This window comes from Stegostoma tigrinum, chromosome 2 (genome assembly GCF_030684315.1).
Source record: "Stegostoma tigrinum isolate sSteTig4 chromosome 2, sSteTig4.hap1, whole genome shotgun sequence".
In the NCBI taxonomy this organism is placed as follows: Eukaryota; Metazoa; Chordata; class Chondrichthyes; order Orectolobiformes; family Stegostomatidae; genus Stegostoma; species Stegostoma tigrinum.
In genome coordinates, this window is record NC_081355.1 from 159,718,034 (window position 1) to 159,739,477 (window position 21,444).

General features: G+C 49.4%; 2 protein-coding genes across 8 annotated transcripts in view; one reads left to right on the forward strand and one right to left on the reverse strand.

The window, feature by feature from the left end:
- Nucleotides 1-8,100, reverse strand: part of oplah (5-oxoprolinase, ATP-hydrolysing) — a 145,906-nt gene extending 137,806 nt beyond the window's left edge. For 2 of the 7 annotated variants that reach the window (XM_059640718.1, XM_059640700.1), the window contains exons 1-5: nucleotides 7,959-8,044; nucleotides 5,870-5,989; nucleotides 3,856-4,050; nucleotides 3,132-3,323; nucleotides 1,091-1,205 (exon numbers count right to left, since the gene is read on the reverse strand). In XM_059640718.1, the coding sequence (XP_059496701.1) occupies nucleotides 1,091-1,205; nucleotides 3,132-3,323; nucleotides 3,856-4,023 (475 nt within the window). In that variant the 5' untranslated portion in view covers nucleotides 4,024-4,050; nucleotides 5,870-5,989; nucleotides 7,959-8,044. Of the gene's footprint in view, nucleotides 1-1,090; nucleotides 1,206-2,937; nucleotides 3,324-3,855; nucleotides 4,051-5,865; nucleotides 5,990-7,958 lie in introns of those variants that run through there. The other 5 variants (XM_059640705.1, XM_059640724.1, XM_059640711.1 and 2 more) reach the window with 5 other exon arrangements.
- Nucleotides 8,101-8,678: 578 nt separating this feature from the next.
- exosc4 (exosome component 4) lies at nucleotides 8,679-12,402 on the forward strand. The gene is made up of 3 exons (XM_048552880.2): nucleotides 8,679-8,895; nucleotides 9,612-9,818; nucleotides 11,956-12,402. The coding sequence occupies exons 1-3, from the start codon at nucleotides 8,725-8,727 to the stop codon at nucleotides 12,313-12,315; spliced, it is 738 nt and encodes a 245-aa protein (XP_048408837.1). The 5' UTR covers nucleotides 8,679-8,724; the 3' UTR covers nucleotides 12,316-12,402.
- The last annotated feature ends 9,042 nt before the right edge of the window (nucleotides 12,403-21,444 follow it).

Sequence of the window (21,444 nt, forward strand, 5' to 3'; positions counted from 1 at the left end):
AATGCCCTGTACAGCCCCAACATAACTTCCCAACCCCTACACTCAATGCACTGCCCAATAAAGGCAAGTGTATCAAACACCACCTTCACTATCCTGTCCACCTGTGACTCCGCTTTCAAGGAACTAAAAACCTGCACTCCAAGGTCTCTTTGTTCAGCAACACTCCCCAGGACCATACCATTAAGTGTATAAGTCCTGCCCTGATTTGCCTTTCCAAAATACAGCACCTCACATTTATCCAAATTAAACTCCATCTGCCAATCCTCAGCCCATATATCACATAAGGAAATGCAAAGACCTGAGTGACTGAGGAAGGTCTTAAGGATCAACACAAACGAAGGGGAGCTGGACAGGTGGAGAAGTTTAAAGATGGAATTCCAGAGCTGTGCAGTGGACAACGTGGAAGGTGTGGTTAGAATCAGTGATGCGGAAGAGTAGTGCATGGACCCTGGGGTTGGAGAAGGCTACAGAGACAAGGGGAGTGCAGGGCATCCAAATGTCTTTAAAGGAAGGAAGCGACTTTTAAAATCACTGGTAGCCAGTAAGAACAGAGCTGACAAGTGAACAGGACATGGTCAGATTTAGGACAAGGGCAATACATTTTACAATGACCAGGTTCCAGGGGGTGGAATTTGGGAGGCCAGTTAGGGGTGGATTAGAAAAGTCGGACCGAGGTGTAACAACATTTTGGATGAAGATTTCAGCAGCTGAAGAACTGAGGGAGTGCCGGAGATGACTGGCATTGTGAAGATGGAAAGAGACAGTCTCAGTGACGGAGTGAGTACAGGGTTTGAAAGCTCATTTCAGGGAGACGAAACAAAGTGTCAGGGAGGGATGGAGAGCGAGAGACAACAAACCCTGCAGATTGAGATGCTGAAACATGGTTCTTGGTGATCCTCCTGTTTTATTGACCGATTGTGGAATCAGGATTCCCTGTAAGCTATCATCTTCTCAGGTGGAAGTAAAAGAACCTCCTGGCAATTTTTTAAAGACCAAAGTTGACAATGGAGATATCATTTGCTGAGTGAAGCGAAGACATGTTAAATTCTATGATTTAGTCTCGATAAGCAGAGACATGGGCTCCACCTACCCACAGCTGCCTCCAGGCCAGCCTGTTTAGGCAGCTGGCAGCCACTCTGCTGTAGAACCACTCGTTCATCAACTTCGATTACCTCTTCGTACAATACCTCCGGCATCACAATCTCCTACAGGAGGTAGACAGAAGCAGAATAATGAGAGAGCATTCAGAGAAAGGGGGGTAACATGGAGAGAAAGAAAGCATCACACAGAGAGCAAGAAACCATGCAGCTGGAGGGGAGAGAATGTAACAGACTGTAGAAGGGGAAAGAGAGAACATGAGGGGCAGTGTGATGGGAGGGGTAGGACAGAGAGGGAGGGGCACCAGAGGGAGCTGGACGTGACCCTTGTGGCTAAAGGGATCAAGGGGTATAGACAGAAAGCGGGAGTCGGATACTGAGATTGCATGGTCAGCCATGATCGTACTGAATGGTGGTGCAGTCTCGAAGGGCCGAACGGCCTGCTCCTATGTTTCGTCCCAGAAGCTCCCGCACTAACTGTCCCTTAGGGGACTCTAGTGGCAGTGGGGTGGGAAAACAGTCTACAGCTGGCCAGGATACTGCTTCAGGATACTGTCCTGAAAACATACTCTCAAAACTTTTGAGAATGAGCTCCTTTGCACCTGCTGGTCTGGCTGAAAATTAAATTCCATTACAGACACAAAGTCCCAGGACAAACCCAAGAACCCAACACCCGTTAACCCCACATCCAGCCAACCATAGGATCCTATTTTCCTTGACGTTTTTGAATTCCAGCTCTCCCTCCACTGCCGGAATTATGAATAAAACAAAAACTGCTGGAGAAACGCAGCAGGTCTGCAGCATCAGTAGAGACAGAAAAAACAGAGTTAGTTTTGAGCCTGACGTAACTCTTCATTGGAGCTGAAGGGGGCTGGGAAAAATGTGGATTTTCTGTTACTGAAAAAGAACCAGTGGAACAGCTAGGAAAGGTGCCCCAGAGTGAAAGGCAAAGGGAATATTAATAGTTGGAGAGAACAGACAGAATGAGAGAGAGAGAGAAAGAGAGAGAGAGAGAGAGAGACACAGACAGACAGAGAGAGAGAGAGACACAGAAAGACAGAGAGAGAGAGAGACACAGACAGACAGAGAGAGAGAGACAGACAGACAGAGAGAGAGAGACAGACAGACAGAGAGAGAGAGAGAGAGAGAGAGTGAGACACAGACAGACAGAGAGAGAGAGAGAGAGACACAGACAGACAGAGAGAGAGAGAGACACAGAAAGACAGAGAGAGAGAGAGACACAGAAAGACAGAGAGAGACAGGCAGACAGAGAGAGAGAGAGAGAGAGAGAGAGAGAGTGAGACACAGACAGACAGAGAGAGAGAGAGAGAGAGAGAGAGAGACAGACAGAGAGAGATGACAAGTAGTTATTCATCGCAGGAAATGGGCCAACTCAACTGAAAACAAACTCACGCAAATAAGACACTGGAGATAGGTTGCGTGAGGAATTATCCAAACGGAGAATTCACGCTCTCAAGTTGCTGAACTCAGCATTGAATCCTGAAAAGTGGAAAGCACTAAAGCAGAAAGTAAGGTGCTGTTCCCCCAGCTGCCACAACAAGTTCCTTTATCAATAATGTTACCGCCTTTCACCAGCACCTTTCCTTCAGCCCTCGGCATTTCTAAAGACTCAAAATGTTGAAACATTGAGCTCCCCATCCTGCTCAGCTTCAAGACAGCTTTCTTCAACTGCGTCAGATCATTCGAACTGAATCGACGTTTCTAAATCTCCCATTTAATTCCTTAAAATACATGTTACTTCAGAGAATTCGGATTTGGTTAACGGCTTCTAAAATAAAACCCCAAAATGTCCCAATTTCATGCACCTCTAACAAATCACCTGTATTTATTCTGTGGAGAACAAACCCAGCTTCTTCAGCCCCTCTTCTATTCACTAAAATCCCCCAACCCTGATTTTATGGCAGTAAATCTCTACTGCTCCCTTTCCAGAAGTTACGACAATGGAAAGTGTAGTATGCAGAGATAGACATAAAACTCCAGATGCGGCTAAAACAGTGATTTGTGAAGGTTTACAAGGTCAAATATCTTCGGCCGGGACTGGTTGCCAATATGTAGCAAGTCCTTGAACCCTTTGGTTATCACCAGTGCAATTCGCTCCCCCTTTCGCTCTAGCAGGGCATTTGTGGCGACGGTTGTTCCCATTCGGATCCAGTCGATGTTGGAGGTGTCGATTGGACGATCCCGAGGAAGCTGCATCCCTGTCTCCTGTCAGAGGCACACACAAAAAACTGAATCAGCGAGGGAGTCTCGCCAGGAGAGGACAGTGTTAGAGCATTCAAAATCCCTTCGTCCAGAAAATCAGTGAGAGCAATGCCACCGTCCACTCCTCAGCAACTTACGGCGCACAACGCCAAGAATCTACACCAACTAAATGGGTGTAATTCTGTCAGGAATGATACAAGCGTCACTCTCTCTCTCTGTGAGTACTGTGCACAATGCCATGCTGTTTACCCTTCTCTGATGATCTATTGAGAATCAGTCCATGAGTTCTCCTTTTCCAAACAACACCGTTTCAAAGGATAAAACTGGAGCCCATCTTCACACACCATTATTAGCTTTAATTTTATGTGATACAAACATTCACCTCCAGACCTAATGACACTATTTTCAGTCTGTTCCGATGTACATAAGCACAAACAAATCCCCTGTTAATTTCCAACTCCTCCATTCAATCACACACAACTGATATATAATCAATAAAGGTGTCCCCATTCCTATACAGCGCACAGTGATTTACCTCCTGTAGTATTCTCCTGATGCCCTCAGTGGGAGCATCTTGGTAATTGGCTGGGTCCTCAGAGAGGAGCTTCATGACGCGAACTTTGTCCCCTGGACACCTGGCAAAGATATCGGTGAAAGTCCCACCACGATCAATAGCAAACTGAAACCTCTCCGGCTGCACCATGGCTCAGAACTGCAATTCCGGGTGTGACTGTCAGAGAGAAACAGAAGAGCATGTTGGCATGGAAACTTCCTTTATCTGTCTCCTTCACCCCAGCTCATTGCCATTTACTGTGCATTGCTCAGGCGCTGATTGCCATCAGGCTGAGAGATCTCACAGGGCAGCAATGTGGTTTCCTCTTCACTGCAAACTTCGAAAATCAGACTGTGTCAGCGCTGGGTCAGTGGGAACACCCCGCCCTCTAAGTCAGAGCTCTGTGCTTCAAGTCAATGTCCAGAGGCACAAGCACAAATTCCAGGGTGACAATCCCAAGGCAGTGGTGATGGAGTGCTGCATTTTTGGAGGGTCAGTGCTCAGGGAGCACTGCACTGTCGGAGGGTCAGTGCTGAAGGAACGCCGCACTGTCGGAGGGTCAGTGCTGAGGGAGCGCCGGCTGTCGGAGGGTCAGTGCTGAGGGAGTGCCGCACTGTTGGAGGGTCAGTACTGAGGGAGTGGGCACTGTTGGAGGGTCAGTGCTGAGGAAGTGTCTCACTGTCGGAGGGTCAGTACTGAGGAAGTGTCTCACTGTCGGAGGGTCAGTACTGTGGAAGTGTCTCACTGTCGGAGGGTCAGTACTGAGGGAGCGTCTCACTGTCGGAGGGTCAGAACTGTGGAAGTGTCTCACTGTCGGAGGGTCAGTACTGAGGAAGTGCCTCACTGTTGGAGGGTCAGTACTGAGGAAGTGTCTCACTGTCGGAGGGTCAGTACTGAGGAAGTGTCTCACTGTCGGAGGGTCAGTACTGTGGAAGTGTCTCACTGTCAGAGGGTCAGTACTGAGGGAGTGCCTCACTGTTGGAGGGTCAGTTCTGAGGGTGTGTCTCACTGTTGGAGGGTTGGTGCTGAGGGAGTGGGCACTGTCGGAGGGTCAGTGCTGAGGGAGCACCGCACTAGCAGAGAGTCAGCGCTGAGGGAGCGCACAGTTTTGGAGGCTCAGTGCTAAGGGAGTGTCGCATTGTCATAGGGTCAGTGCTGAGGGATCGCCTCACTGACGGAGTGTCAGTACTGAGTGACCGCCGCACTGTCGGAGGGTCAGTGCTGAGGGAGCACCACACTGTCGGAGTGTCAGTGCTGAGGGAGCACCGCACTGTCGGAGGGTCAGTGCTGAGGAAGCGTTGCACTGTTGGAGGGTCAGTGCTGAGGGAGCGCCGCACTGTCGGAGGGTCAGTGCTGAGGGAGTGCTGCACTGTCGGAGGGTCAGTGCTGAGAGAGTGCTGCATTGTCGGAGGGTCAGTACTGAAAGAGTGCCTCACTGCTGGAGGGTCACAGGTGGCCATAAAAGATCATGGCACTTTTGAAACAAGGGCAGAGGCAGCCCCCACAGGCTCTGGTGCCAATGTTTGTCCCTTATCACAGATCCAATGTCAATTTGCTCACTCTTACGCTATTGTCTGTGCATGTTTGCTGTGCGCAAATCAATTGCCTTATATCCTACATTCCAACCTTGACTAGACTTCAAAAGTTCTTTAGTAAAATGCTTTAGGATATTGAGAGGAAGTTAACAACAGTGTCTAACTGCAGTTATCATTTTGATTAATTGTAAATGATAAGTCTGCTACAAAAAATGCAACCGAGTTATTCTGGCTAATTTTAAACTTGCAGACCCTCTCGACCACACGGTCTTTGTTAATGTGTAACAAAGCTTTGCAAACTAACGTGTGTTTATGAATCTTTGTTAATCTGTGATCCTCGTTCTGTCGCTCAGCACCAAAGCTTACCACACTGTGTAATTTGAAAGGAGCAGGAATTTGTTCAGTGAGATGACGTAAACTGGAAGACTACTTCTGTTGAACATGGATTGATACAGACTCACCTGCGGCACAGGCAGTAAAAATGAATAAATCAACATCAACCCTCCCGATGTTGCTCCTGATCATTCAGTGCCAGCTAGCTGTGCTGGCAAGTTTTACAAATTGCTTCAAAGTTCAGATATCTTAAAAGCAAAGAAAGGAAAACCACCAGTTAGAATTATTTTAAACACCAAGTGCATGGTTTCCACAAAAGGCTAGAATTACGGAGCAGTGGGGAGAAGAGGATGCTGGTGAGTATCTAACCACCCTCCCCAGTCACATCAACTCAGTATGCTTCCCATCAGCCAAGCTGCAAATCCCTGCCTGGCTAATCCTGCCAGTCTGACCCCAGTCCCTTCAGTCTGATGTCCTGAACCCCTGTCAGTCTAACCCCAGTCCCATCAGTCTGATGTCCTGAACCCCTGTCAGTCTGACCCCAGTCCCATCAGTCTGATGTCCTGAACCCCTGTCAGTCTAACCCCAGTCCCTTCAGTCTGATGTCCTGAACCCCTGTCAGTCTGACCCCAGTCCCATCAGTCTGATGTCCTGAACCCCTGTCAGTCTAACCCCAGTCCCTTCAGTCTGATGTCCTGAACCCCTGTCAGTCTGACCCCAGTCCCATCAGTCTGATGTCCTGAACCCCTGTCAGTCTAACCCCAGTCCCATCAGTCTGATGTCCTGAACCCCTGTCAGTCTAACCCCAGTCCCATCAGTCTGATGTCCTGAACCCCTGTCAGTCTAACCCCAGTCCCTTCAGTCTGATGTCCTGAACCCCTGTCAGTCTGACCCCAGTCCCATCAGTCTGATGTCCTGAACCCCTGGCAGTCTAACCCCAGTCCCTTCAGTCTGATGTCCTGAAACCCTGTCAGTCTGACCGCAGTCCCATCAGTCTGATGTCCTGAACCGCTGTCAGTCTGACTCCAGTCCCTTCAGTCTGATGTCCTGAACCCCTGTCAGTCTGACTCTAGTCCCTTCAGTCTGATGTCCTGAAACCCTGTCAGACTGACCCCAGTCCCATCAGTCTGATGTCCTGAACCCCCGTCAGTCTGACCCCAGGCCCATCAGTCTGATGTCCTGAACCCCTGTCAGTCTAACCCCAGTCCCATCAGTCTGATGTCCTGAACCCCTGTCATTCTGACTCCAGTCCCATCAGTCTGATGTCCTGAAACCCTGTCAGTCTAACCCCAGTCCCATCAGTCTGATGTCCTGAACCCCTGTCAGTCTGACCCCAGTCCCTTCAGTCTGATGTCCTGAACCCCCGTCAGTCTGACCTCAGTCCCATCAGTCTGATGTCCTGAACCCCTGTCAGTCTGACCCCAGTCCCTTCAGTCTGATGTCCTGAACCCCCGTCAGTCTGACCTCAGTCCCATCAGTCTGATGTCCTGAACCCCTGTCAGTCTGACCCCAGTCCCTTCAGTCTGATGTCCTGAACCCCCGTCAGTCTGACCTCAGTCCCATCAGTCTGATGTCCTGAACCCCTGTCAGTCTGACCCCAGTCCCATCAGTCTGATGTCCTGAACCCCTGTCAGTCTGACCCCAGTCCCTTCAGTCTGATGTCCTGAACCCCCGTCAGTCTGACCCCAGTCCCATCAGTCTGATGTCCTGAACCCCTGTCAGTCTGACCCCAGTCCCTTCAGTCTGATGTCCTGAACCCCTGTCAGTCTGACCCCAGTCCCATCAGTCTGATGTCCTGAACCCGTCAGTCTGACCCCAGTCCCATCAGTCTGATGTCCTGAACCCCTGTCAGTCTGACCCCAGTCCCTTCAGTCTGATGTCCTGAACCCCCGTCAGTCTGACCCCAGTCCCATCAGTCTGATGTCCTGAACCCCTGTCAGTCTGACCCCAGTCCCTTCAGTCTGATGTCCTGAACCCCTGTCAGTCTGACCCCAGTCCCATCAGTCTGATGTCCTGAACCCCTGTCAGTCTGACCCCAGTCCCATCAGTCTGATGTCCTGAACCCTGTCAGTCTGACTCCAGTCCCATCAGTCTGATGTCCTGATCCCTGTCAGTCTGACCCCAGTCCATCTGAACCAGTGTAACTCCCACAAACCGCTAGTTTAATCCCCCCGTCACCCCGAATCCTGGTCAGTCTGGTTGCCCCCTAACCCTGACCTCGGTGTCGGTCTAACACCACGAAGCCCTGACAGACTGATCGCCCCGAGCCTCCGGTCAAACTCACTCGGACACCTCTGCCTCTGTGACCGAGGCGTTGACCCGTCCACCGGCGAAGCCACGCCCAAACCCAGCCCCCTCCAATCACGAATAGGGGGGCGGGTCCGCACTGTCCAATCCTCAACGTCGACACTCCAATGGCCAATCGGGGAGAGAGCAAGGCAGCGTACCAACCAATCACAAAACAACAGCGCATGCATTGGTGCTGGGGGATCCACTCAGCAGAAAGGAACGCCGCAGCCGATGGAGCCCCACTTTGATTGGCGGAGCCCCCACCAATGCGCTCACAGTGCCAACAGATCAGATATTCTACATTTGGATTGGTCCTCACACTGGCCAATGCACTTTCGAAAGCTCTAGGAATTGCTTGGCAACCTTAGATGATAAGTCAATATTAAGTGGAACTGAGACGTTAGCGGCATTTTCTAAGGGAACTAGGGATTGAACTCAATTCGGAGGCACAGATTTAGAAGCAAACGTAAAGTCTTGTGCTGATCCTCTCAATACAGCATGATCTATTCTCTATTATACTGTCATCTGAAGGCTGCTGTCAATATCGAACTACAATTCCCAAGATGCAATCACTGAGCGGCTCAAAGGCTTTGGTTCCGGAGGACGCTGGGAGTTGTAGTCCGGGGGACGCCCCGCGGCCGCACGGGGGTTTCTGGGAGCTGCAGTCCATTTCCGGTACGAGACGGCCGACAAGATGGCGGGGATGGAGCTGCTCTCTGATCAGGGATACCGCGTGGACGGTCGGAAACCCACCGAGCTTCGGAAGATTCAGGCCCGAATGGGGGTGTTCGCTCAAGCCGATGGCTCAGCTTATATCGAGCAGGGGAATACCAAGGCGCTGGCAGTTGTTTACGGTCCGCATGAGGCAAGTACCCAGTGCGCATGTGTTTTGCTGGCGCGCATGTGCAGGCATGGCACGGGGTTAGATACAGAGTAAAGCTCACTCTACACTGTCCCCCATCAAACACTCCCAGGGACAGGGACAGCACGGTGTTAGATACAGAGTAAAGCTTCCTCTACACTATTCCCCATCAAACACTCTCAGGGACAGGGACAGCACAGGGTTAGATACAGAGTAAAGCTCCCTCTACACTGTCCCCATCAAACATTCTCAGGGACAGGGACAGGGACAGCACCGTGTTAGATACAGAGTAAAGCTTCCTCTACACTGTCCCCCATCAAACATTCTCAGGGACAGGGACAGCACGGTGTTAGATACAGAGTACAGCTACCTCTACACTGTCCCCCATCAAACATTCTCAGGGACAGGGACAGCACGGTGATAGATACAGAGTAAAGCTTCTTCTACACTGTCCCCCATCAAACATTCTCAGGACAGGGACTGCACAGGGTTAGATACAGAGTAAAGCTTCCTCTACACTGTCCCCCATCAAACATTCTCAGGACAGGGACTGCACAGGGTTAGATACAGAGTAAAGCTCTCTCTACACTGTCCCCATCAAACATGCCCAGGGACAGCACGGGGTTAGCTGTAGTGTAAAGCTCTCTCTACAATGTTCCTTTTGTTGCTGCCTGTGTCTGTGTTGTAGGTGATAGTGATCACAGTACCCTGTGTTTCAGGTTCGTGGTGCTCGCAGTAAAGCCCTACATGACAAAGCAATGGTGAACTGCCAGTACAGCATGGCGACCTTCAGCACAGGCGAGCGTAAGCGGAGACCCCATGGAGACCGCAAGTCATCAGAGATGACCCTGCACCTGAAACAGACATTCGAAGCTGCCATTTTGACACAGCTTTACCCGCGATCCCAAATTGATATTTACGTGCAGGTATTGTGTTCTGAGCCTTACCCTGGCCTCTAGATCTGATCTTCACTCGCTTGCTTGGCCCTTCTACCTGAGTCAGGTCCTGAACCTGAGTCCCCTCTCCCATCCCAGTTACCCTTTACTTAGTGCAGCTTCTTTTGTTAGGTGCTCTGCCTCACCCCACATGAACAGAAGTTCTTTCCTCTCATAGGAATTTCTGGAACACTGGGACTGAGCACTAGAAATTTCGGAAGGTCATTAAAAGTGATGTCAGGAAGTCCTTCCTCACATTAATGAGAGTGGAAATCTGGAACTGTCTCACTGAAAGATGGGAATGCAGTGGGTAAATTTGAATTTTGAAAGTATGGTAGAGAAACATGAGATGTCGGAGTTGAAGCTGTTGGAGCCTTCTCTGCCATTCACTGAGATCACTGGCTGATCTGATCCTCAACTCCACTCTCCTGCCTTTTCCCCTCAACAGCCTCCTGTGGCAAAGGATTCCACAGATCCACTCCTGTAGGAGGAGAAATTCCTCTTCATCTGTCTTCAATAGGTAATTCTGTGTTCTGAAATAATGTCCTCTGGTCATAGACTTTCACATAAGTGGGGAATGTTCGCACCTCCCAGTAATGAACCATTTCAAATCCTCCTCCCATTCCTCAGACGACATGTCCATCCTGCAGTTCCACAACGATTCTACCTGAAGGTTGCAGGAACAGCATCTCATATTCCGCTTGGGAGCCCTGCAACCCAATGGTATCAATGTGGACTTCACAAGCTTCAAAATCTCCCCTCCACCTGCCGCATCCCAAAACCAGACTAGCTCGTCGCCACCTCGCTAACCTGTCCTTCCTCTCACCTTTCCCCACCTCCCACCTCAAGCCCTACCCCCGTTTCCTACCGACTAACCTCATCCCGCCCCCTTGACCTGTTAGTCCTCCCTGGACTGACATATCCCCTCCCTATCTCTCCACCTACACTCACCCTTACTGGCTACATCCCCACCTCTTTGACCTGTCTGTCTCCTCTCCACATATCTTCTCCTCTATCCATCTTCTATCTGCCTCCCGTCTCTCCATATTTATTTCTGAAACCCCTTTCCCCTCCCCCATTTCTGAAGAAGGGTCTAGGCCCGAAATGTCAGCTTTCCTGCTCCTCTGATGCTGCTCAGCCTGCTGTGTTCATCCAGCCCTACACCTTGTTATCTCTAATATCCTTGCATCTACCCAGTCAAGCACCCTAAGAATCTTGCATTTCAATAAGGTCACCTCTCATTCTTTTATATTCTAATAAGTACAGATGCAATAAACTCAACTTCTTGATTAGACAGTCCCGATATGCCTGGTATCAGCCAAATGAACCTTCTCTGGACTGCCTGCAATGCCAGTTATTCTGTCCTTTGATAAAAGGGCCCAGAACTGTTCACAATATTCCAGCTGTAGTCTGACTAGTGCCTTGTACAGTTTCAGTAAAACCTCTCTACTTTTATATTCCACTCTGTTTGAAATAAGAACCTGCCCCTCTCAAAGCCATGCTGACTCCCTTTAATCATGCTATGCTTTTCCAGAGAGTCATAAATCCTATCCCTCAGAATTCTTTCCAAAACCTTGCTGACCACAGACGTAAGACTGACTGGTCTGTAATTTCCAGGGATTTCCCTATTCCCTCTCTTGAAAAGAGGAACAACATTTGCCTCCCTCCAATCTTCCGGTACGACTCCCACGGAGAGTGAGGAAGCAAAGATCTTCGCCAGCGTCTTAGCAACCTCCTTTCTCGCTTCCTGGAGCAACCTAGAATAAATGTTTTTGGAAATATGGACTTAATGAACTCTTCTGCACTGTGATTCTAAGAATCTGATAAGCAGTCTTCACTGTCACCTTTAGCTTTACTGAGTTCAAAGTGAGAGGAGGAAAGTTTAAGGGAGATATGCGTGGCAAGTTCTTTATGCAAAGGGTGGTGGGTGGCTGGAACGTGTTGCCAGTGGAGGTGGTCGACACAGACACGTTAGCATCTTTTAAGATTACCTTGACAGGTACATGGATGGGCAGGGAGCAATATGATGGTATCTGACCTCTGGAGTTGCTAGATAAGCACCCTCTAATTGCCAACTGTGAAAATTTGAGATCTGTGTTCACTTTCTGCTTTGTTCTCCCCTCCACAGATCCTACAGGCAGACGGTGGCAACTATTGCGCCTGTGTTAATGCGGCGACACTGGCTGTGATCGACGCAGGAATCCCCATGCGGGACTACGTGTGTGCCTGCTCCACAGGCTTTATCGAGGACACCCCTTTAGTAGACCTCAGCTACATCGAAGAGTCAGCTGGGGGTCCCCAGGTGGCCCTGGCCCTGCTCCCCAAGTCGCAGCAGATTGCTTTGCTGGAAATGAACTCGCGGCTGCATGAAGACCACCTGGAGAAAGTGGTGGACGCAGCAGCAAAAGCATGCGGTGACGTGTATGCTGTGTTGGACCGTGTGGTCAGGGATCATGTGCAAGAAGTGACCACGCTGGTGGGGGAGTGAGCCTTGTGGAGAGACGGACTGTTCTTGTGTACAACGCGTGCACTGTTTCCCCTCAATAAAAACGTTCTTTCCTTTGTTTGTTCCAAAGGACTCTGGCCAAACACTGGAGGTTCATTATTGTGCCTCCCCTATCACTGTTATCTGTGAAGAGTGGGAATAACACTCCAATACATACAGGCTCAACCTACTGAACTCCTCCTCTTAAGAGAGTCCACCCATACCCAGGATCAGCCAAGTGAATCTTCTTTGAATGCCTCCAATGCCAGTATACCATCCCTTAGATAAGGGGTCCGAAACTGTTCACAGTACGATAGTTGCGTTCTTGTGTGACCTCCCTATACAAAATTGATTTATAGGGAAATAGCTATAGAAAGGACAGCAGAAAGTTTGCATTGTCCGAGCAGCATCTGCTACTCTTCAACTAAGAGGTAGCGAGAATTGCAGATGCTGCAGTCATTGTCAATACAGTGTGGAGCTAGAGGAAAGCAACTGGCCAGCAAAGTTGACATTTTGGGTTCGGACCCTTCATCAGGACTCTCCTGCTTCTTTGCTGCCTGACCTGCTGTGTTCCTCCAGCTCCACACTGTATAGACGTCATTATTTGTCAATCGCATTACAGGCAATTTGCATTAACAAGACACACATTATAGCAGAGCTACCTGTATCCAGCTGTGGTTTGACCATTGCCCTGCATTGTTTTAGCACGGTCTCCCCATTTTTATACTCCATTCCTTTTGAAACAAAGGCCATTTTCCCACCCCATTACCTGCTAAACTTGGATGCTACATTTGTGTGATTAATGCAGTTCACTTACGTGACGTCACAAATCACTTTTTTGTAATGAAATCAGTGTAGTGAATCACTGTAATTTCCAGTAGTATCATTTTGTGTGTGTGTTATTTTCTCTCTCTCTGCCTGCCTGCTGGTCTTAGTTTCTGTGTTTATCTTTCTCCTGGAGAGTTTTATTCTGCTTAGAGTCCATTTCTGAACATGGCACAAAGGAGCAGGGGATCTTCCCACTGTCTATCCCCTCACAGCCTTCCCCCCTCCAACCCCAGCTGAGTGCTGTGATCAGGTTTTCCCTTATTTGCCCCTGTCCGCCAAGGCACAATGAAGATTTTTAAATTTTTTTTAACCTGACTGCAGGTAATATTCTAACCTTTTGGCACTTGGAATAGTGTAGGTTAGATGGGCTTGAGATCGGTATGACAGGTTGACACAACATCGAGGGCCGAAGGGCCTGTACTGTGCTGTAATGTTCTATGTTCTTCCCCTTCAATGCAGAGGAAACGGTCGCTTTTCTGTGATATCTCAGTTCTTTGTTCAGAACTAACGTGAAAAGCAGCAATGAGCATGGATTGTAATTATTTAGAGCTTGTCGCTACAATCACAAAGAAGAAGTGGGGTTGGTGCAGAGCAGGAGCGGTCTAAGAAATCGACAAAAATGACAAATGCAGTGATGAACATAACTCTGAACTGATCGATGCAGGGAGACAGTAAGGGGTTCAGCTGAGAAGTAATGAGTCTGCCTGAAAGTCATGAAAACTGCTGGTGCCGGAGTTCAGACCAACAGACCGACTGCTATTGTGGTCACCTCCAGCATGAATCTAGATCCGAGCAGATGAAAACCAGTGTTGCTGGGGCTTCGTTCTGGTCCATGTGTTATTCCCTATTGAGGAGTACAGAAGCGTGATGTGTGTAAGTCTATGATATTGTCACAGTATAAATGTGTTGCAGTCTTGTAACTAAACTTCAAGGCAGGGATTGATCAAGTGTTTCCCAGGACGTTTTAGAAAGCTGGAAGAAATTGCAGGGTCCCCAGCTGGAATATTTGCATCATCACCAGCCACAGGTGAGGTGCCAGAAGACTAAGATAATGAAATGTGAGGCTGGATGAACACAGCAGGCCAAGCAGCATCTCAGGAGCACAAAAGCTGACGTTTCGGGCCTAGACCCTTCATCAGAGAGGGGGATGGGGGGAGGGAACCGGAATAAATAGGGAGAGAGGGGGAGGCGGACCGAAGATGGAGAGTAAAGAAGATAGGTGGAGAGGGTGTAGGTGGGGAGGTAGGGAGGGGATAGGTCAGTCCAGGGAAGACGGACAGGTCAAGGAGGTGGGATGAGGTTAGTAGGTAGCTGGGGGTGCGGCTTGGGGTGGGAGGAAGGGATGGGTGAGAGGAAGAACCGGTTAGGGAGGCAGAGACAGGTTGGACTGGTTTTGGGATGCAGTGGGTGGGGGGGAAGAGCTGGGCTGGTTGTGTGGTGCAGTGGGGGGAGGGGATGAACTGGGCTGGTTTAGGGATGCAGTGGGGGAAGGGGAGATTTTGAAACTGGTGAAGTCCACATTGATACCATATGGCTGCAGGGTTCCCAGGCGGAATATGAGTTGCTGTTCCTGCAACCTTCGGGTGGCATCATTGTGGCAGTGCAGGAGGCCCATGATGGACATGTCATCAAGAGAATGGGAGGGGGAGTGGAAATGGTTTGCGACTGGGAGGTGCAGTTGTTTGTTGCGAACTGAGCGGAGGTGTTCTGCAAAGCGGTCTCCAGGCCTCCGCTTGGTTTCCCCAATGTAGAGAAAGCCGCACCGGGTACAGTGGATGCAGTATACCACATTGGCAGATGTGCAGGTGAACCTCTGCTTAATGTGGAATGTCATCTTGGGGCCTGGGATGGGGGTGAGGGAGGAGGTGTGGGGACAAGTGTAGCATTTCCTGCGGTTGCAGGGGAAGGTGCCGGGTGTGGTGGGGTTGGAGGGCAGTGTGGAGCGAACAAGGGAGTCACGGAGAGAGTGGTCTCTCCGGAAAGCAGACAGGGGTGGGGATGGAAAAATGTCTTGGGTGGTGGGGTCGGATTGTAAATGGCGGAAGTGTCGGAGGATAATGCGTTGTATCCGGAGGTTGGTAGGGTGGTGTGTGAGAACGAGGGGGATCCTCTTGGGGCGGTTGTGGCGGGGGCGGGGTGTGAGGGATGTGTCGCGGGAAATGCGGGAGACGCGGTCAAGGGCGTTCTCAATCACCGTGGGGGGGAAGTTGCGGTCCTTAAAGAACTTGGACATCTGGGATGTGCGGGAGTGGAATGTCTTATCGTGGGAGCAGATGCGGCGGAGGCGGAGGAATTGGGAATAGGGGATGGAATTTTTAGGAGGGTGGGTGGGTGGCCGAAGACTAGCGGGTAGCTTTTGTTTTTCTGTTTTCAGTTATGGGATGTGAACGTCGCTGGCCAGGCAGCATTTATTGCCCATCCCCAAATGCCCAGAGGGCAGTTAAGAGTTAACCACATTGCTGTGGGTCTGGAGTCACATGTAGGCCAGACCAAGTAATGATGGCATTTTCCTTCCCTAAAATGAACCAGATAGGTTTTTCTGACAATTGACTATGGATTCCCGATCATGATTAGAGCTTTTAATTTTAGATATTTACTGAAATCAAATTCCCACCATCTGCCATGGAGGGATTTGAACCCCAGGTCCCCATTACAATAGTTAGGTCCCTAGGATTAACAGTCCAGTGATAATTCCACTAGGCCATTGCCTCCTCAATGTGTAATTATTTGAGAAAGGACAGAAGGAAAAGCCAGGGAACTTCAGGCCGGTGAGCCTGATGTCAGTGCTGGGTAAGTCATTAGAGTGGTTCTGAGGGACACGATTTCCATGCATTTGGAAACCCAAGGACGGATTGGGGATAGTCCACATGGCTTTGTGCATGGGAAATTGTGTCTCACAAACTTGATTGAGGTTTTTTTGAAGAGGTGATCAAGAAGATAGATGAAGGCAAAGTGGTACACATCTATGTGGATTTTAGCAAGGTCTACGACAGGATTCTGCATGGTAGGCTGTTTAGTAAGGTTAGATCACATGGGGTTTAGGGAGAGCAATACAAATTGGTTTGCCAGTAGGAGACAGGGTGGTGGTCGAGGGTTGTTATTCAGGCTGGAGGCCTGTGACCACCAGTCTGCAATAGGATTGGTGCTGGATCTGCTTGGTCATCATTTATATGAATTATTTCGATGAGAATACAGGTGGCATGGTTAGTAAGTTTGTAGTTGACACCAAAGTAGGTGGTGTAGTGGACAGTGAAAGATGATTTTGATTAGTTGGGTCAGTGGGCCAAGGCATGGCAGATGGAGTTGAATTTACATAAATAGGAGATGTTGCATTTTGGTGAGACAAACCAGGACAGGACTTGTACAGTTAACGGTAGGGCCTGGGGAGTGTTGTGAACCAGAGAAACCTATGGGTGCAGGTATATCGTTCTTTGAAAGTGGCGGCACAGGGTAGACAGGGTGGTGAAGAAGATGCTTGGCATGTTTGCCTTCGTCAGTCAGTGCATTCAATATCGGAATTCGGACGTCATGTTACAGCTGTACAAAACATTGGTGAGGCTATATTTGGAAATCTACGGACAATTCTGGTCACTGCTCTTGGAAACATTATTAAACTGGAAAGGGTGCAAGGTAGATTTACTTCACTGTTACTGATACTGGAGGGTTTGAGTTATAAGGAGGGGCTGGATAGGCTGGGACCTCTTATTTCCCTGGAGTACAGGAGAATGACGCGTGACCTAATAGAGATTTATAAAATCCTGAGTGGCATAGATAAGGTGATTGGCCAAGATGTTTTCCCCAGTTTGGGGGTGATGTCCAAAACTAGAAGATACAGATTTTAAGGTAAGAGGGAAAAGATTTAAAGGGATCTGAGGGGTAACTTTTTCACACAGACGGTGGTGTGGGTATGGAATGAGCTGCCAGGGGGAGTTGTGGACAATTAAAAGGCGTTTGGACAAGTACATACATGGGTTTAGAGGGATATGGGCCAAATGCAGGAAAGTGGGACGCATTCAGTTTAGGAAACCTGGTTAACATGGACGAGTTGGGCCAAAGGGTCTGTTTTTATGCCATATGACAACTATCTCAACAAGAACCTCATTCTCTGTGTTGTTATACAGAATAGAAAGTAGTGCAGGAGTAGACCATTCGGCCCTTCAAGCCTGCATCAACATTCAATACGATCGTGGCTGATCACACAATCTCAGTATCCCATTCTCGCTTTCTCTCTGTACCCCTTAATCCCTTTCACTGCAAGGGTCATGTCCAGCTCCCTCTTGAATATATCTAATGAACTGGCCCCAACAGCTTCCTGTGGGAGAGAATTCCACAGGTTCACAATTCTCCGTGTGAAGAAATTCTTCCTCATCTCAGTCCTGAATGACTAACCCCTTATTCTAAGACTGTGACCCCCAGTTCTGGACTTCCCTAACATTCGGAACATGCTTCCTGCATGTAGCCTGTTTCATCCAATCAAGATTTTATATGTCTTGAGGAGACCTTCCCTCCATTGTCCTAAATTCCAGCAAATACAAGCCCAGGTGATCCAGTCTTTCTTTATATGTCAATTCTGCCATCTGGGAATCAGTCTAGTGAAGCTTTGCACAATAAGCAAAACCACAAACTGTGTTGGCCATTAACTTATTGAATGGTAGAGAAGGCTCAAAGGGTTGGCAACCCTATTTCTTAAGTCCTTACCTGTGTGTGTGTGTGTGTGTGTGTGTGAACTGAGGGACAGTCATTGACAGGTGGTTAAGAGGATTTGCAATGTTGCTATAACCATATAATCCCAATGTTGCTGAAAAACTCGCATTCTAAGAGTGGTAACATCACCATAATCCTACCGGAATATTTGGAACTAGATTTGTCCGAGAGGTGACCATCATGTTTGTCATTCTGTTGCTCTGAAATCTTACACCAGCTGTTTTCATATCCAGGTAGGTCACCAGCCCACAGATAACCTCAGCCGATACATTAATTGAAGCCAGCTATTAGAGTCATAGAGATCTCTCTATGGTGGCACAGTGGTTAGCACTGCTGCCTCATAGAGGATTTGATTCCACTCTTAGACGACTGAGTGGAGTTTGCATGTTCTCCCTGTGTCTGCGTGGGTTTTCTCCGGGTGCTCTGTCCAAAGATGTGCAGGCTAGGTGGATTGGCCATGCCAAATTGCCTGTAGTGTTCAGGGATGTGTAGATGGTGGGGGAGTGGTTTATGGGGGAATGGGTCTGGGTGGGATCCTCTGAGGGTCATTGTGGACTTGTTGTGCTGAAGGGCTTGTTTCCACGCTGTAGGGATTCTATGAATTACAGTACAGGCCAATGTATCCATGCTAGTCAAAAACTGACACCTACTGTAATGCTAATTCCAGAGCTAGGATGCCTTGGTATTGCAAGTTTATCTGTTTATTAGCGTCAGATATTGAGTCACAGTGAAAAGTATTGTTTTGCATGGTAATCAGTCAAATCATACCTTACATAAATACATCAGGTAAATGGAACAGAATGCAGAATGTTGTCTTACAGTTCCAGAAAGGTGCAGAGAATCTAAATACTTCCATATAATTCTTAAATGTTAGATAAGATTAGTTTTTGATTTATTGTGACATGTACATTTAAAAATGCAGTGAATAGAAGATAGAACATTACAGCACAGTACAGGCCCTTCGGCCCTCAATGTTGTGCCGACCTGTCATACCGATCTCAAGCCCATCTAGCCTACACTATTCCACGTACATCCATGTAGTGTTTCTTTTGTGTGTTATACACAAAAGTTGCCATCTTCTGTCGCCATCGTGAAACACTAAATATAAAATTTTACCGCGATGGCATTCATCTTCCACTTTCCTCGATCTTCCTCCTCCAGTCACAGTGTGAAATCGGCCGGAGTCTCTTAAACAGTCTCTGGTCTATCTGTAATGGGGTCTGGGGTATTGGTTATGGGCATCTGCCACTGCCACTCTGTGAACTAGAGCCGCGGGCCTGAAGACTCACTGGTTCTGTACTTCCTGTGTGTGAGTGCTGGCGGGAAGGGGAGGTAGTTTTTTGCTCCAGTATAAAAACTGACCTCGTACAGCGGGGCCCTCATGTTTTCAGCAGGGGGTGTGTGGAGAGAACGTGAGCCAGGAAGGAACTGATATATTTGGGCATTGGCTAAACCCGAAACACTGCACGTGTGGTGTCTCCCACCCGTCCTCCTCCTCGAACCAGAAAAAAAATCTGTGGAGGGTCGCTAAAGTAGGGCTTTTTTAAATTCTTCTGGCAATCTCGAGTACAGGGAATGGAAGCGAGGGCAGTTGCACGCTCTGCCTGTAGGACGTGGGACGTGAGGGTCACTGCTGGTGTCCCCTCTGACTTCACCTGCGAGAAGTGCAGCCAACTCCAGCTCCTCGCAGACCGTGCTAGGGAACTGGAGCTGGAGCTGGATGAACTCCGGATCATTCGGGAGGCTGAGGGGGGTGATAGGGAGGAGTTATTGGGACGTGGTCACCCCCACGTTACAGGATAAAGATAGCTGAGTGACCGTCAGGAATGGGAAAGGGAACAGGCAGGCAGTGCAGTGATCCCCTGTGGCTGTCCCCCTCAATAATAAGTATACCACTTTGGACACTGGACAACAAAATGTGAGGCTGGACGAACACAGCAGGCCAAGCAGCATCTCAGGAGCACAAAAGCTGACGTTTTGGGCCTAGACCCTTCATCAGAGAGGGGGATGGGGTGAGGGTTCTGGAATAAATAGGGAGAGAGGGGGAGGCGGACCGAAGATGGAGAGAAAAGAAGATAGGTGGAGAGAGTATAGGTGGGGAGGTAGGGAGGGGATAGGTCAGTCCAGGGGAGATGGACAGGTCAAGGAGGTGGGATGAGGTTAGTAGGTAGATGGGGGTGCGGCTTGGGGTGGGAGGAAGGGATGGGTGAGAAGAAGAACTGGTTAGGGAGGCGGAGACAGGTTGGACTGGTTTTGGGATGCAGTGGGTGGAGAGGAAGAGCTGGGCTGGTTGTGTGGTGCAGTGGGGGGAGGGGACGAACTGGGCTGGTTTAGGGATGCAGTAGGGGAAGGGGAGATTTTGAAACTGGTGAAGTCCACATTGATACCATTAGGCTGCAGGGTTCCCAGGCGGAATATGAGTTGCTGTTCCTGCAACCTTCGGGTGGCATCATTGTGGCACTGCAGGAGGCCCATGATGGACATGTCATCTAAAAAATGGGAGGGGGAGTGGAAATGGTTTGCGACTGGGAGGTGCAGTTGTTTGTTGCAAACTGAGCGGAGGTGTTCTGCAAAGCGGTCTCCAAGCCTCCGCTTGGTTTCCCCAATGTAGAGGAAGCCACACCGGGTACAGTGGATGCAGTATACCACATTGGCAGATGTGCAGGTGAACCTCTGCTTAATGTGGAATGTCATCTTGGGGCCTGGGATGGGGGTGAGGGAGGAGGTGTGGGGGCAAGTGTAGCATTTCCTGCGGTTGCAGGGGAAGGTGCCAGGTGTGGTGGGGTTGGAGGGCAGTGTGGAGCGAACAAGGGAGTCACGGAGAGAGTGGTCTCTCTTTGGACACTGTTGGCGGGGGGGGGGGTCCTACCAGGGGAAGGCCATAGCGGGCAGGTCTCTGGCCCTGTGGCACAGAAGGGAAGAGGGCGCGGAATAGGAGAAAACCCACGCAGACACGGAGAACATGCAAACTCCACTCAGTCGTCCAAGAGTGGAATCAAATCCTCTATGAGGCAGCAGTGCTAACCACTGTGCCACCATAGAGAGATCTCTATGACTCTAATAGCTGGCTTCAATTAATGTATTGGCTGAGGTTATCTGTGGGCTGGTGACCTACCTGGATATGAGGCACAAACAGGCGGTTCTGTGGATGCGAACGAGATGAGCGGATGGTATGTTGCCTCTCGGGTACCAGGGTCCGTGATGTCTCGGATTGTTTCTTCGAGATCCTTCAGGAGGGAGGGTGAGCCACCAGCAGGAATGCTACACATCGGTACCAATGACAGAGGGAGAAAAAGGACAGAGAATGTGAAAAGTGAATACAGGGAGTTAGGTTGGAAGCTGAAGACCAGGACAAACAGGGTAATTATCTCTGGATTGCTACCAGTGCCACGTGATAACAAGGTAAGAAATAGGGAGAGCGTGCAGCTAAACACGTGGCTACAGGGTGGGTGTAGGAGGGAGGGCTCCCATTATGTGGATAATTGGAGCACATTCTGGGGAAGGTGGGACTTGTACAGTAAGGACGGGTTGCACCTGAACCGGAAGGGCACAAATATCCTGGGAGGGAGATTTGCTCGAGCTGTACGGGATGATTTAAAC